This window comes from Lactuca sativa, chromosome 4, assembly GCF_002870075.4.
Source record: "Lactuca sativa cultivar Salinas chromosome 4, Lsat_Salinas_v11, whole genome shotgun sequence".
Taxonomy (NCBI): domain Eukaryota; kingdom Viridiplantae; phylum Streptophyta; class Magnoliopsida; order Asterales; family Asteraceae; genus Lactuca; species Lactuca sativa.
The window spans coordinates 5,587,449-5,602,163 of record NC_056626.2 but is presented as its reverse complement, the minus strand read 5'-3'; the positions used below and the strand labels follow the sequence as shown (position 1 = coordinate 5,602,163).

Below are 14,715 nucleotides of genomic sequence, written 5' to 3'. Positions count from 1 at the left end.
TGTTAATGATCTGCAGAGACTAGATTAGTTGAAGCATCAAACTGTTCTAGCGCAGAAGTTTTTGGATTCTCTGGGTGCAGGTTGGGAGAACCATGTTGATGTGCTGAAAAATAGTGAGAAGATCAATACAATGGACTTACAAAGTCTCTATGGAAACCTACGATACTATGAGGAATCTAAGCTTCAGAGAAAGGAGCTGATGAAGGATTCTCAGCGTGAGTCATCAGTAGCCTTATTTTCAAACAAAAAGAAAGTATCAGAGTCAGACACTGAAAACCAATCAGACACTGATTCTTCTAAAAGTGACACTGATGATCTCGAAAAGGTTGTGGCTAGTGCGGCTTTGATTGTGAAGACTTTTGAGAAATCAGGCCGAAACTTCTCAAAGTTTCAGAAGAAGATGGGTGGGAAATCTTCAAAAAGATCAGACGCTGATAAAAAGCATGATACTGATAGGAAAGGGAAAGCTCAGTGCTTTAACTGTGGGAGCACTGATCATTTTGCAAAAGAATGCAAACAAAGAACCCAAAGCTCGGATGAATACTGGAAGCAGAAGTACAACAAGCTAGTTGAGAAACTAAAAGCAGAGAACTTGGAACATAAAGTTCTTGTCGCTGAAGAAGAAAAATGGAAGACTGATGAGGAGTCATCAGATGATGAAGTTAAGTGTCTGATGGTCAAGATAGAAGACACTGATGAATGTAAAATCAGCAACAGTTCATTTGATGCTGATATGTCTGATGCAGTGGAAAACTCCAGGAAGCACAACATTGATTCTCCTTCAATGTATCAAGTTCAAAACTTTGTTTCATATTCACTGAATGAAAAAATCAAAATGTTTGAGTATTTGGGTGTTCTTAATTCTAAGAAGAATCAAACCATAAGAGATATGCAAAATCAAATTGATCTTCTTAAAACTGAACTATCCTTAAAAATTAACATTATTAACACTACTCAGGAAACTCTAAGAGTTACTAGTTTATCAAATTCCTCACTATCTACTGAAATTGATAAAGTTAAAGATCTTTTGAACAAAGAACAAAATGTTTTAAAACTTTGGGCTAAATCTCACAAAAATGCTAATTATGTTATTTCTGCTCAAATACCTCACTCATGTGAGAAAATCCTTGGGGGAAATTTTGCTGAAGGAGAAAAAGTTTTTAAATCTCAAGAAAAGGAATCTGAATTTTATTCCATAAATGAATTAAAAGATAGTTGCAAAAACACAATTATCAGCAACACCTTTATTAATCAGAGTCTTGTTGATGAACACTATGTTACTGACTCTAATGGTGTTACTGAGTGTAATATTGAAATTACTGGAATTGATCCTACTTCTTATCTTGCACATCTTGTGAGACCAACTCCTCTCACTAAAAATATTATCGCATTTCCTATCTCAAACGGAGTGTTTCATGTTATTCATGAACAACTTGAACAATATCCTGATTGCAGTGTTTCAGTACATAAGTCTAAATCTGATACTAATGTCAGCTCCTCATCCATCACTGATTGTAGTTCTTCTGACACTGAATTCTTTAGTAATTCAATGTTAAATAAAAGAACTCAAAGTTCACTTGGTGAATCTTTCAAATATAAATGTGTTAAATCTAAAATTGTGTTTACCAAGAAAAACTTTGGTACTAGAATTTGCTACAGGTGTGGTAATTTGAATCACAAAATCAGTGAATGCAAGTTTGATAAAACATCATTAAGAGCTGATAACATCAAAGTTAGAAATGAAAAATGGACTCTTAAATCAAATTCTTTAAACTATCTTCCTAAAGAGTGTTATAATATGTTGTCAAATAACTTTGTGAATGACCCATCTTCCAATGGGTCAGTGTGTTCTAACTAGTTTCTCAGCACTGTAGGGTTAGGAGCATCTTTGGTACTTAGATAGTGGTTGCTCAAGACATATGACTGGATCCAAGTCTCTCCTGGAAGATTATGTCAAGAAAACTGGTCCTGCAGTAACATACGGAGACAATGGAAAGGGGTTCACTAAAGGATATGGAAATATCAAGTGCAATAACGTGGTGTTTCAGAATGTTTCATATGTAAAGGGTCTCAAACACAATCTTATATTAATCAGCCAATTGTGTGATGCTGATTATGAAGTTCACTTTACAAAGAAGGAAGGAAGAGTTGTCAACACTGACAAGAACATCGTACTTTCAGCAAGTAGAAAAGATGATATATATGTTCTTGATATGTTTTCAAGTGACAAGGCGCTGATGCAATGTTTCTTTACAAAGTATCAAACCAATCCCAAGGAGTCTCATCTCATTGCAGTCAAACGCATCTTTCGATACTTAAAGGCCACTCAGAACTTGGCACTGTGGTACCCTCGTGACTCAGCGCTTGAACTCTTTGGATACACTGATTCCGACTATGCAGGTTGCAACTTAGACAAGAAGAGCACGTCAGGTGGATGTCATTTCCTTGGAAATCGACCGATCAGCTGGTCCAGCAAGAAACAAACCTCAGTAGCTATCTCCACTGCAGAAGCTGAGTATGTTGCAGCTGGGAGATGTTGTGCTCAAATCCTATGGATTCAAAATCAACTTTTAGACTATGGGCTTAAATTCACAAGAAGACACCATATGAAATGCTGAAAGGTCAAAAATCGGACGTATCCTTCTTTCACGTGTTTGGATGCATTTGTTATATTCTTAATCAGCGTGATCCAAGATCAAAATTTGAGCCTAAGGCTGACAAAGGTATTTTTATTGGGTACTCATCTATTTCAAAAGCTTTTCGTGTTTTTCATGTGAACAGGCAGTGCATTGAAGAATCCATTCATGTGAAGTTTGATGAGGAATCATGCACTGATGATGTTTAGCATGCTGAGTACACTGTATGATCTCTTATCTCTTTCTCTTCTACAAATCTTCTAAAATAAAGTTGAATGATTCACTGTATTAAACCATACACTGATAACAACTTGAAACTCTTTGCCGATGGTTAGACAAAACACCAAGTTCTATCACACGCAACTATCCACTCTTACTAATCTTACACTGATTATGTGATTCGGTGTGACAAAACACATGCTGATGAGACTCTAACAATCGTTGTCGATGGTTAGACCAAAACACCAGTGTCTATCACACGAAACAATCCTCTCTTCACCTTCTTCTCACTCAGTGTCTAATGATTCAGTAAGAAATACCACTCACTGATAAAGACTTGACACTCTGTGCCGATGGTTAGATAATTAAACCAGTATCTATCACACGCACCATTCACCTTGCTAATCCTAAACAAGCAAGTTGTACCTTGAATTGACGACACACTATCTTTCAGCATGTAACCTTCCGTGATAGCAATCTCAGCGCTTCCGTAGTCACTGATTGTCGTTTCATCTTCGGTACAACGGCTCTATTTACCCAACGGCTATTTTTTGATTTGACAGTTAGGCAAGATACATAGTTATTTTCGCTAAAGATAATCATTACTTTTACCGTTTCATTCCCTATTTAAACCTTTTCACCTTTTCCCCAAACCTTTTTCCTTTCCTTCAATCTTCTCTCTCGCTTAATAAAAAAAAAACCCTAGAATCCTAAACTTCTTAAATGGCGGCATCACTGTTCACCTTCTCCTCCACTTCAAGAAGAGTCGTTCCAGCTCAAAACTCTCCTCCTCTTCCCATACACATCAAAGCCACCAACGTAGCTTTCAACCCTGATATTCCAGATGTTCATCGAGGTCTTGGAATTGATGACTTTGTTAATTTCTTAGTCTCCTGCCGACTCCGATACGCAATCAGTGATGTTCCATCATAGTTCTTTCCCAAACAAGTCTATGAGTTCTACTACACTGCAACAATCAATGATGAAAACAACGTCATCTCCGGAACTATTAGCCGTGGAAGACACTCAGTCTTTATTACCACTGACCTTCTCAGTGTTGTGCTCAGATTGCCAATCTTTGAACCCTTCTCTGAGCTTCCACCTATTGAACGTTATTGACGTCTCTTTGATCAACTGGGCTATGATCACTTAAAGGCTGGTACTTGATCAGCTCTCATTCTACGTCAATGTATGACTCCAGGATGGAAGTTCTTCACCGGTGCTCTGTGTAAATGTGTGGGTCACAAATCTCGTAGTGGTGATCAACTGAGCACTTATGAGCAACAAGTCGTATGTTCCCTTCTTCTTAACAAACGACTTGATTATGGGGCCTTCTTCTTTGATCAACTTGTTCAACTTCTTCGTGCAAATGTACGCGCTGATCATGTCCCCTTTCCACGCTGGATTGCTCTTGTGCTAGATAAATTTTTTGCTGAAGCTTACTACTCACACCCTGGAAACCCCATCCAATGCCCACGCATGTCAGTACGAATGTATCAGGATGATCCGTTGGAAACTGACATTGGCATCTCTGATCGGATGAGAGAATGGATTGCAAATCCATATACTGTTCCTTCGCTAACCGCTGATACTGATGAAAGAGCTGATGGTAACAATGAAGATCATGCTGATCAAGAAGCTGAATCACATGATGGTGTTCATCTCTCCCCTCAACTTTCTCATCACACTCTCTCTGTCACTGAGAGAGTTCACTCAGCTCAATAGGAGCCACTAATTCAAGGGGGGCAACCATCCCAGGGGGAGCCATCATCTCAGGGGGAGCAACCATCTCAGGGGGAGAACCCATTCCAGGGGGATCAACCTTCTCCGGGGGCGCAACCTCACTCACAAGAAGTTCCAGGTACTTCATTCCTTCATATACCGGCCTCAGCATTTAATGAGCTTCTGACACCGACTCGGGACATGAGTCAACATCTTCTACGAATTGAGGCCGATGTACATCAGCTGAAGGAAATTCTCTTGCCAACTTCTTCCTCTGACCCACAAAATGATGATGATCAAAAAGGGAGAGACACTGATGATGATCCAAAAGAGGGAGACACTGAATATGTTGAGCTTGGATCTACAGACAACACTTTAGTCCAGACTAAGCCACCACAGCCGATGCACGAGTCTGATAAACTAGTTGCTGAGGAGCCTGATAGACTAGCGGATACTGAAAAGCTTGCTGAAGATAGTGAGCATGATGATGAACATGAGATGAGTGTCAGATCTTGGACATGAACTTCATTGATCCTATTATACCAGTCCAAGGAGAAGATTCAGATGTAGCTAGTGAGGATACTCAACCTCTATCTCGCAAGCGCAAGGCAGCAGATACTGATTTGGCTTCTTCACACACTGATACTTCTCTGCCTAGCAAGAAACCTAAGTCCATAGTCAGCATATCCAACTTGGCAGCTGAATGGAACATGCCTCCTGATCAAGTTAAGCAAATTCTTGATGAAGCCAACCAAGCTCAGCTTCTAAAGAATATTGCTCAAGCTGATGAATCTCTCATTCAGCATCAACTTCAGGTCAAAGGATCCTTTGAAGCTCAGATGCAGAAGTTCTTAGAATATCAGTCCAAATCTAAATCTTCCCAGCCTCCTCCCAGTAACAGCAAGTCAAGGACTGAAAATATTCTTGACAGGATTGATCGAAAGAGGTTTCAAGATGTTCTTAAACGACGAATGAGTAGTGATAAAATCATCAAAGTTAAAGCTTTTAAACCTCGTAATGAGAAAATTCTTACATTACTAATCACTCTTCAAGGTCCTCAACATCCATTCACTAAAGTTGTTAAGAGGGACGAGCTGATCAGATATGGATATTCTGAATGGATGGAATTGCTTGAATTAGCATCCAAGCAAACTTTAGTTATCTCTTCTGAACTGACATATTCTCTCCATCTACTGATCAAGAAAGTTCAACGTTTGGATCTTGTTCCTATACAGCACTCTCAGCAACAAGGCCAAAGTTCCTCAGTTCCTAGAATCCGAAGGACCAAATTTCAAGTTAATGGTGAAGATGTGTTGGTTCTAAATTTTGGTGCTGAAGGGATAGACAACTCTCTTCCTATCGGTGTTGAGCCAGTTCAACATCAGTTTATCTCAGTTCCTGAACATGGAATGTTTTATCTCGATAAAAACAGAAGAATGTGCTTTCAGCGCACCACAGAAATTCCAAGAGCTCCAACAGCACATCTTGTTGGCTTAAGACAAATGTGCATGAGTCATCAAGATTTATCTGGAGAGTTTCACATACTAATTGCTATGGAACTGCTGAATAGAAGACAGGAGCTGCTGGATAGTCCTTACTGGCCTGTGAAAATAGAAGCTGAAGCTGAGTATGAAGAATTTTTGTCCAGAGGTGTTCTCATATAGCTGTTGTTTTGAACATCATCATAGTGGGGGAGATTGTAAGGTCGAACCTTATAATATGATGATGTTTGAAACTGATCCATCAGCATCAGTGTCAGCATCAGCATCAGCGTCAGCATAAAAGTTGTTCAGTATATATATATATATATATATATATATATATATATATATATATATATATATATATATATATATTGTCTTATATGTAACAGATTTAGTATTTATCTTGTTTCCATAGTTATCATATATTAGTTAGCTGGAACATCCCTGATTTGTAGGGATTGTCTATAATAGTTCTATATAATCTTTTGTACGGGTTTGTGAAGGAGTAGTCTTTCACAAACCCTAATAGCCGCTTTGTGCGAACAATAATCTCTTTGTGAGATTATCATTCTTAGTGAAAGCTCTTTGTGATATTTTGTTGTTATGTTCTTATTATTAGTCATTGTTTGATAGATTGATTGATCTAAGGTCCTTTCAGACGATAACATCTTATATTCTTGAAACTGAGATGTGTGAGTTGTATCTTGCGAATCGGTTGCACATTGATAATATGTAAACGCACTAGTAACTTGGTGTTATAAAACATATTGTTGTGTGTGATTCGGTGCGTGAGTGCAAGCAAGCATTGTATCAACGTTTATCCATTCCTTTTATTCAAAGTAGGATAAAAGCGATATCTTTGGGCCCCTCGATGGTTTAGTGATGACAAACGTAAATGCTCGGCCAGGCTAGGGCTAATTTGATTTGTTCAATTAGTCAGTCGTCATAAATCGGGAATCGAGATATAGTACAAAGAGAATGATTTGAAATCATATCTCATATGATATCTAGAATGGAGGAATATATGATCCCTTATTTAAGGACACACGTATCTGATAGGATCAAAGTTGACAGCGGCTTTGGAAAGCTACGATTGCAGATCAGGATCTGAAGTCATACGCATAATAGTTATTAGACTTATCCAAGTGGGAGACTATTGGATTAGTGTCTAAGTCCATAACTATTTTGGTATGTACTTGACCCGATGGTGCATGGTCCTTTTGGGTTGCCTTTCACCAAAGCAACTTGATAGGATGAATTATGGAGAGAAAGGATTAAATATGATTTATTAATATATTATGAGAATAATATATTAAAGGAGAAATCATATTGTTTAATTAATATTAGTCAATAATTAATTGGTAATTAGTTTTGTGACTAAAAGAGATTAATTAAACTTAAGGGACTGGAATTGTAATTATAAGATAATTGCAATTTGGGCCATGGATTGCCTTTTATTATAAGGTGGACGAATTCTATGGGGGAAGTCCATATGAAATCGTCCAAGGCCTTATGGAAAAGGCTCCATGGGTTGCTTAGGGCTTAAACATCCAAATTAGGGTTTCCTTGTTAGATAACCCTAATTGCCTCATTATATATAGATCCCTTAAGGACCAAAAACGTGGACAAGCATTTTGCTAGGGTTTTCACACGGTTTTGGCAGCCTCCATATCCTCTCTCCTCTTCATCCTGTTGCTTATGGTGTTTGTGAACCATTAGAGGAGTGACACTTGTGACTCTAAGCCTTCCAAAGTGAATTCAAGGAGGAATTGGGATTGTTATTGCTACATAACAATCAAGGTAACATCTTAAACCTAATTATATGTTAATATCGATTTCCATATGCTAGAATTAGGGTTTATAGTCTTGGATTCAAAGCATGTACAATAGAGAAACCTAGATCCAAGCATTAAGGTTTGTATGAGCACATAGGATGTCTTATGACCAAAACCCATCAATCATGAGAAGCCACATCTCCTCCCTCGACTTCACCCTACCACTGCAACCCAGGAAAAAACCTAACAATGTATTCCCTCCATTTTTATCGGAACCTGCGATGGTGGTCAGTTCTAAAAAGGGTACTGGTGATAGTTTCGTGTTGATGTTCAACCTCCCGTTAGAGTTTTTCAAAGCAGAGTATTTTGTCAGAGACCCGCCTATCAATGCATTAATGAACGATTTATTGTTGATATTTTTTGGAACGATTTTGTTTGGGGTTGCTGAATGATTTATTGCCTGTTACTCTCACTTGATTTCTTGGTGAAGAATTTGTGTGATGGACTTTCAGCTGGTGTCTTGGCTAGGGTTTGTGAGGGGAGGATCTGGTTGAAGAAGAGAGCGATATAAAGAGGAGCGAGAGATAAAAGAAACGCGTGTGATATGATATTAAGGGTGGGCCCATTCTAAATTAATAATATTAATATAGTTAAAATAAATAATAAAAAGTCAAAAAAAATCCATAAGGCTAATATAGTCTTTTTATATAAGACAATGACCAAACATGCAACAAAAACATGTTTTTGGGACAATCCGAGTTAAAAGTTCTTCTCAAGGATCAACCGTGCAGACTATCCCAAACCACAGGGATCATTCGTGTAATTTACCCTTCATGAAATGCTTACCTAAATAGCTTGCCCGACCCGACCTCGGAATATGGGTTAAAAGAGCTGGTTATAATTTTAGGGCAAATATACCAATCAGATATTCTTCTAAGTTCCAAGCACACTCTGTGTGCCGATCTCACTCTCGTTTTCGCTTCATTTGTCGATCTAAGAGCTTAGTCGACTGAAGATCTGCAAAAATGGCGTTAGCGTTCGATGAATATGGAAGGCCGTTCATAATACTGAGGGAACAAGAAAGTAAGACTAGGTTAAGGGGTTTAGATGCTCAGAAGGCTAATATCGCCGCCGGCGTTGCCGTTTCTCGCATCCTCCGGACATCTCTTGGTCCTAAAGGAATGGACAAGATGCTCCAGAGTCCCGACGGCGACATCACTATCAGTATATATCTTTAACTTAACTTGTGCTCTCTCTATTTCTGTTTTCGGGTTTGTCATTTTAACTGATTAATTATCAGATATGGTTTGATCTGCCTTTGGATGTTACACTATATGCTTCACTTGAAATAAAATGAGGGAAAATGTTATCGACTTAGTTACAGGGTTAACATATGATAGTTTAACTCTTTTTTCCTCATAATCAACCCCCTTTGCAGCAAATGATGGCGCAACGATCTTGGAGCAGATGGATGTTGACAATCAAATTGGAAAACTTATGGTTGAACTATCACGTAGTCAAGACTATGAGATTGGCGATGGAACAACCGGTGTAGTTGTTCTGGCTGGTGCACTTTTAGAACAAGCAGAGAAGCTTCTGGAACGTGGAATCCATCCCATCCGAGTTGCAGAAGGATTCGAGATATCATCAAGGATTGCTGTTGATCATTTAGAACAAATAGCTCATAAGTTTGATTTCAATGCCACAAACATAGAACCTTTGGTTCAAACTTGCATGACCACCTTATCCTCCAAAATGTAAGCATGTTTCCTTGATATAATTTCATACTCTTTTTGACTACTGTGTTTAATCCAAATGTTCCCTCCTATCTATCAGTGTGAATCGTTGCAAGCGAAGTTTGGCTGAGATTGCTGTAAAGGCAGTCATGGCTGTTGCTGATTTAGAGAGGAAAGATGTTAACCTAGACCTTATTAAAGTGGAGGGGAAAGTAGGTGGGAAACTGGAAGATACAGAACTCATCTATGGAATCATTGTCGACAAAGATATGAGTCACCCACAAATGCCAAAGCAAATTGAAGATGCCAAAATTGCCATCTTGACTTGCCCATTTGAACCCCCAAAGCCCAAGACCAAACATAAGGTTGACATTGACACTGTTGAGAAGTTTCAAACCTTACGTAAGCAAGAACAAAAATACTTTGATGACATGGTTCAAAGATGCAAGGTACAATGCTGACATATCATTTTTACTTGGTTGTTTGACTTCATACATGCTGTATCTAATAAGACTTTTGACCTGATTCAGGATGTTGGGGCTACATTGGTAATTTGCCAATGGGGATTTGATGACGAAGCAAATCACTTGCTAATGCACAGAAACTTGCCTGCTGTGAGATGGGTTGGTGGTGTAGAACTTGAGCTTATAGCAATAGCAACTGGTGGTAGAATTGTTCCCAGGTTCCAAGAACTAACAACTGAAAAACTAGGAAAGGTAAAATCTTGAATCATTTTCTTGATATAAACATTTTCAAATTTAACAAAATTATAATTTCAATTCAAAATGACAGGCTGGTTTGGTTAGAGAAAAGGCGTTTGGTACCACAAAGGATCGTATGCTTTATATTGAGCATTGTGCAAACTCAAGGGCTGTAACTGTATTTATCCGTGGTGGTAAGTTAACATTATTATTATAAATAATAACATGCATCGATTATTTTGGACCATTTTTAATTTATCTAATTAAACTTTTTTTTTGATAAAATCAGGTAACAAAATGATGATAGAGGAGACAAAGCGCAGCATTCATGATGCATTATGTGTTGCTAGAAATCTGATCCGTAACAACTCCATTGTATATGGTGGTGGGGCAGCTGAAATTTCATGTTCAATTGCAGTAGAAGCTGCTGCTGATAAATATCCTGGTGTTGAACAGGTATTATTAATAATTATTATTTAATATATATTTTTTTTATATAAACATTAACTGGAAATTATTATTATTATTTTTGATAGTATGCGATCCGGGCTTTTGCGGATGCGTTGGATTCTGTTCCCATGGCTCTTGCGGAGAATAGTGGTTTGAGTTGCATTGAAACACTATCAGCAGTGAAAGCACAACAAATTAAGGTATTATGTTTAATATAATATGATTACAAAAAAAAAAAAAGAAAACTATGTGATTGAAAATTGAAATAATAACATAATGATGTGATTTTATTTTTTGTTTTGTAGGAGAACAATCCTTGCTGTGGTATTGATTGTAATGACACGGGGACAAATGATATGCGTGAGCAGAATGTGTTTGAAACCTTGATTGGGAAGCAACAGCAGATGTTGCTTGCGACACAAGTTGTGAAGATGATTTTGAAGATCGATGATGTCATCTCTCCATCTGAGTATTGAGATATGATATATGGAGGTATTATGATTATTATTATGATGTAGCTTTTGAAATTTTGGTCCATGTTATGTAGAACATTGCAAACTGATTTTATTTGGTTTGATTGGAGAACTTTTTTCATGCATTTTGGTTTTGTAGTGTGTTATGTTTTGAGAAACAAAAAGTACACGTTTTACTTGCTGTTTAAGCAACAACTTTTGAGGAGGGTTTGTATTGTCAAGATCATCATGGTTTTCGTGTGCTAAACATGTCTTTTTATTTTCTTTAATGATTATGGGTTATCGACTTATTTCTAAGCTGAAAATGAAATGACTAGACATTTTGTTTTAGCGATGCTAAACATAACAGAAGTTTGATATTATTGTTGGTCAAAGTCAAACTCCTTGGTACCCCGATCCCATAAAAATGGGATAAAGGGGAGGTGAGAAGCTGCACAAAGAGGACAAAAATAAATGAGTTGATATTTTTGTTTTGTTTGTAGGCTACACTAGCAAATAGTCGAATGAAACTAAGAGAATAAATACTAATCTCTTGTAAAATGGACATTTTGCCCACAAAAGAGGATTGTAAATACATAAACAGTGGGACCATCTTAGTGGTGGTACCAAACTCGTATTTGACTTGAGATTTCCGAATACCAAATTGTGGGGAAAGTCAATATTGAGTATTGAATTTCGTGATTTTAGAGTACCGAGTAACGTCACATATCAACATAATTGTGTCGTTTTAAGTCGGGAATTTCAACACTTTTGCTCACCCTTAGAAAAAACAAAGACTAAACTGTGATGCACAATGATACTCGATAAAGAAAGAAGCATAGTTGATATCGAACTATCTTACTCCACTACTGTAAGTCTACGTCTCAACTCTTTTTTATATGAGGTCATGTCTTTAGTAAAAGCTACCACTCCAAGTCTAACCTTACATTATCTTTACATTTCCTTTTTGGGCCTCCTCTCCTCTTTGCACTTTCGACAATGGGCAACTCCACCTTCCTAATCGAGGTTATTGGTCTCCTAAAGACACGACCAAACCGTCGTAGTCTTCATTCCTCCAGTTTCTCAATGACCGAGGCTACTCCTAGTGATTTCCTAATTATCGTGTTCGGTATCTTGTTTAGCAGCGTCTTACCACAAATCTACTGCACCGTCCTTATTTCTGGTACCTCCATCTTCCTCTCGTGCTTCTTTTCTAATCAGCCAAACATTTAGATCCATATAACAAAGCAGGTCTAACAACCATCCAATAGAATTCTCCCTTTAGTTTCAGTGGACCATTCTTATTGTTTAAAATCCTACAAATGCCCTTCATTTTAACTATCTCGACTTTATACGATGTGAAACATTATCCTTGACACCCTTCCTTTTGGATCATAGATTCAATATACATGAAACTCTCGTTAGGATGTAAAACATGATCTCCTATATCGTCTTAACAATGCTGATTTGTATCTTCCAACGCCTTCTTCCACTTAGCTAGCCTATCATTCACTTCAATCCAAGACTTTGCCACCAAAACAACATTGTCGATAAAGAGCATGTACCATGGTACCTCTTGAATCTCACGAGAGATGTCATCCATAATCAAAATGAATATGTATGGCTTAAGAGTCGATCCCTACAGTTTGAACACATGTTATAGATCGACAATACATATCTTGTATATCCCTACATAGCTCTTATAGACCATACGAGATTTTAAAGTACTGTTGATTCCCATCTCAGCCTAACCTCTATCACTTTTTCCCATATCTTCATGGTATGTCTAAGTAGTTTAACACCTTTATAGTGGCCACAACATTAGGTGTCTCCTTTGTTCTAATAAACCGACATCACAATATTGTATCTTCATTCCTCTAGAGTCTTTCCAACTTCAATATATTGTTGAAAAGGTTCGTTAGTCACTTGACTCCCTCTTCCCTAAGCACAACCACACCATGATTGGGATTTGGTCTAGGCCGACGGCTGTGTCTCTTCTCATTCTCTTTAATGATCTTTAACACTTCCTCACTTTCAATCTTCACATGACGATGCTCATTGTTCGATAGACATTGTCCATCAAAGTCCTCTACGTTCCTATCTCTAACCAACAAAGTCTCATTATATAAGGAATGGAAGACGATACCCTGTTTCCTCTTAACTCCCTCATCTTTAAGTAGAACTTGCCCGTTATCATCTTTGATATACTTTAACATTTCTTATATCTATTTTCCTTCTCTATCTGTCTTTATCAAGCTGGTAGATATCATTTTCCCCCTTTTTTCATGTCAAATCTCTTATACATCTCACCATATGCTTGTTTTAGCCACATCTTTCTTTGCTTCATGTTTTGCCACCTTATATCTTTTTTTCGCCATGAGTCTTCCATCATCCTCACTACACGATAGAAATGCCTTAAAGCAACTTTGTTCAACACCAAATACATTATTTTATCCTAGATTAAAATTCTCCACAGTCAAATGACAAAACGAAGAAGATTACATTGCCTCTAATGTTCATCTTAATGTTTCGTTTTTAATTTTTTTTTCTAGTCTCCAATGGTTTTTTTTAAAGAAAAAAAATATTTTCCTAATATTTTCCATGTGTATAATTAATATAGCCGTTGGTATATACAAATATTTATGAAAGTATTCTTTTGTAATTTTATTTTCATAAATTAAAACTGTTTTTTATAAGTTTTTGTAATTCGTAATTCTTTAAAGGAAAGCAAGCATTTTTTTACTCTTTTGTAATTTATATTCTATGTATATATCTAATATAGCCGTTGGTATATACAAATATTTATGAAAGTATTCTTTTGTAATTTTATTTTCTTAAATTAAAACTATTTTTTGTAAGTTTTTGTAATTTGTAATTCTTCATTTTTTTTACTCTTTTGTAATTTATATTTTCAGTAGTTTTGTAATTTATATTTTCAAATTGGTTGATAGGGGATGTTGTTGATTCATTTAACCAATAAATACAATTATGATGATTAGAAAAATATTCTTGGTTAAATATACATAAGCTTGTTTGATTTTAAAGGCATTGAAATGCCACTTCAAGCATCTCCCCTAGTATTGTCGTTAGAATTATATCGTACTTCATTTTCATGTTGCCATATGATGAGAGAATCTAATATGGTTATTTATTTCGTAACGTGTTTATGTTATTTCACAACTTTATTTTTTTTAGTTAAATAAAAGGTTTGATGCTGGTGTTTCCAATCAAAGAAGTTGCTTTTACAACTTCCAAAATTGCACATTAATCTTGACTTTCTTTAATCCTTATAACTAACATTCAAAGCACGTGAAAAACAAAGCTTTAAGCCTAAGGCATTCTTTGAAGGTATGAGTTGGAATAAACACATTGCTTAATCTTCTTCGAACAAAATATATGAACTGTTTTATTAAAATTTATCATGTTTATACACATACTTTATTTTAATTATTTATTTTATCATGGTTTATGGCTTTATGCATATATTTTGGTTACTTTTTTTTTAACCGGCAATATTATTAATAAAGAAATTCTTCCTAT

The 14,715-nt window shown here is 36.7% G+C and overlaps 1 protein-coding gene across 1 annotated transcript; it reads left to right on the top strand.

Moving 5' to 3' along the window:
- The first annotated feature begins 8,752 nt into the window (after window positions 1–8,752).
- Window positions 8,753–11,443, top strand: LOC111893436 (T-complex protein 1 subunit epsilon). Its single transcript, XM_023889490.3, has 8 exons — window positions 8,753–9,060; window positions 9,275–9,593; window positions 9,673–10,021; window positions 10,103–10,288; window positions 10,365–10,467; window positions 10,563–10,729; window positions 10,810–10,923; window positions 11,029–11,443. Exons 1-8 carry the CDS (start codon window positions 8,862–8,864, stop codon window positions 11,197–11,199), a joined length of 1,608 nt encoding a protein of 535 aa, XP_023745258.1. The 5' UTR covers window positions 8,753–8,861; the 3' UTR covers window positions 11,200–11,443.
- Window positions 11,444–14,715: the final 3,272 nt, after the last annotated feature.

Coding starts and splice junctions, on each gene's coding strand:
- LOC111893436 (XM_023889490.3), top strand. CDS start 8,862: ATGGCGTTAGCGTTCGATGAATATGGAAGGCCGTTCATAATACTGAGG. Junction 10,468..10,562: donor AACTGTATTTATCCGTGGTG/GTAAGTTAACAT, acceptor TGATAAAATCAG/GTAACAAAATGATGATAGAG. Junction 10,730..10,809: donor AATATCCTGGTGTTGAACAG/GTATTATTAATA, acceptor TATTTTTGATAG/TATGCGATCCGGGCTTTTGC.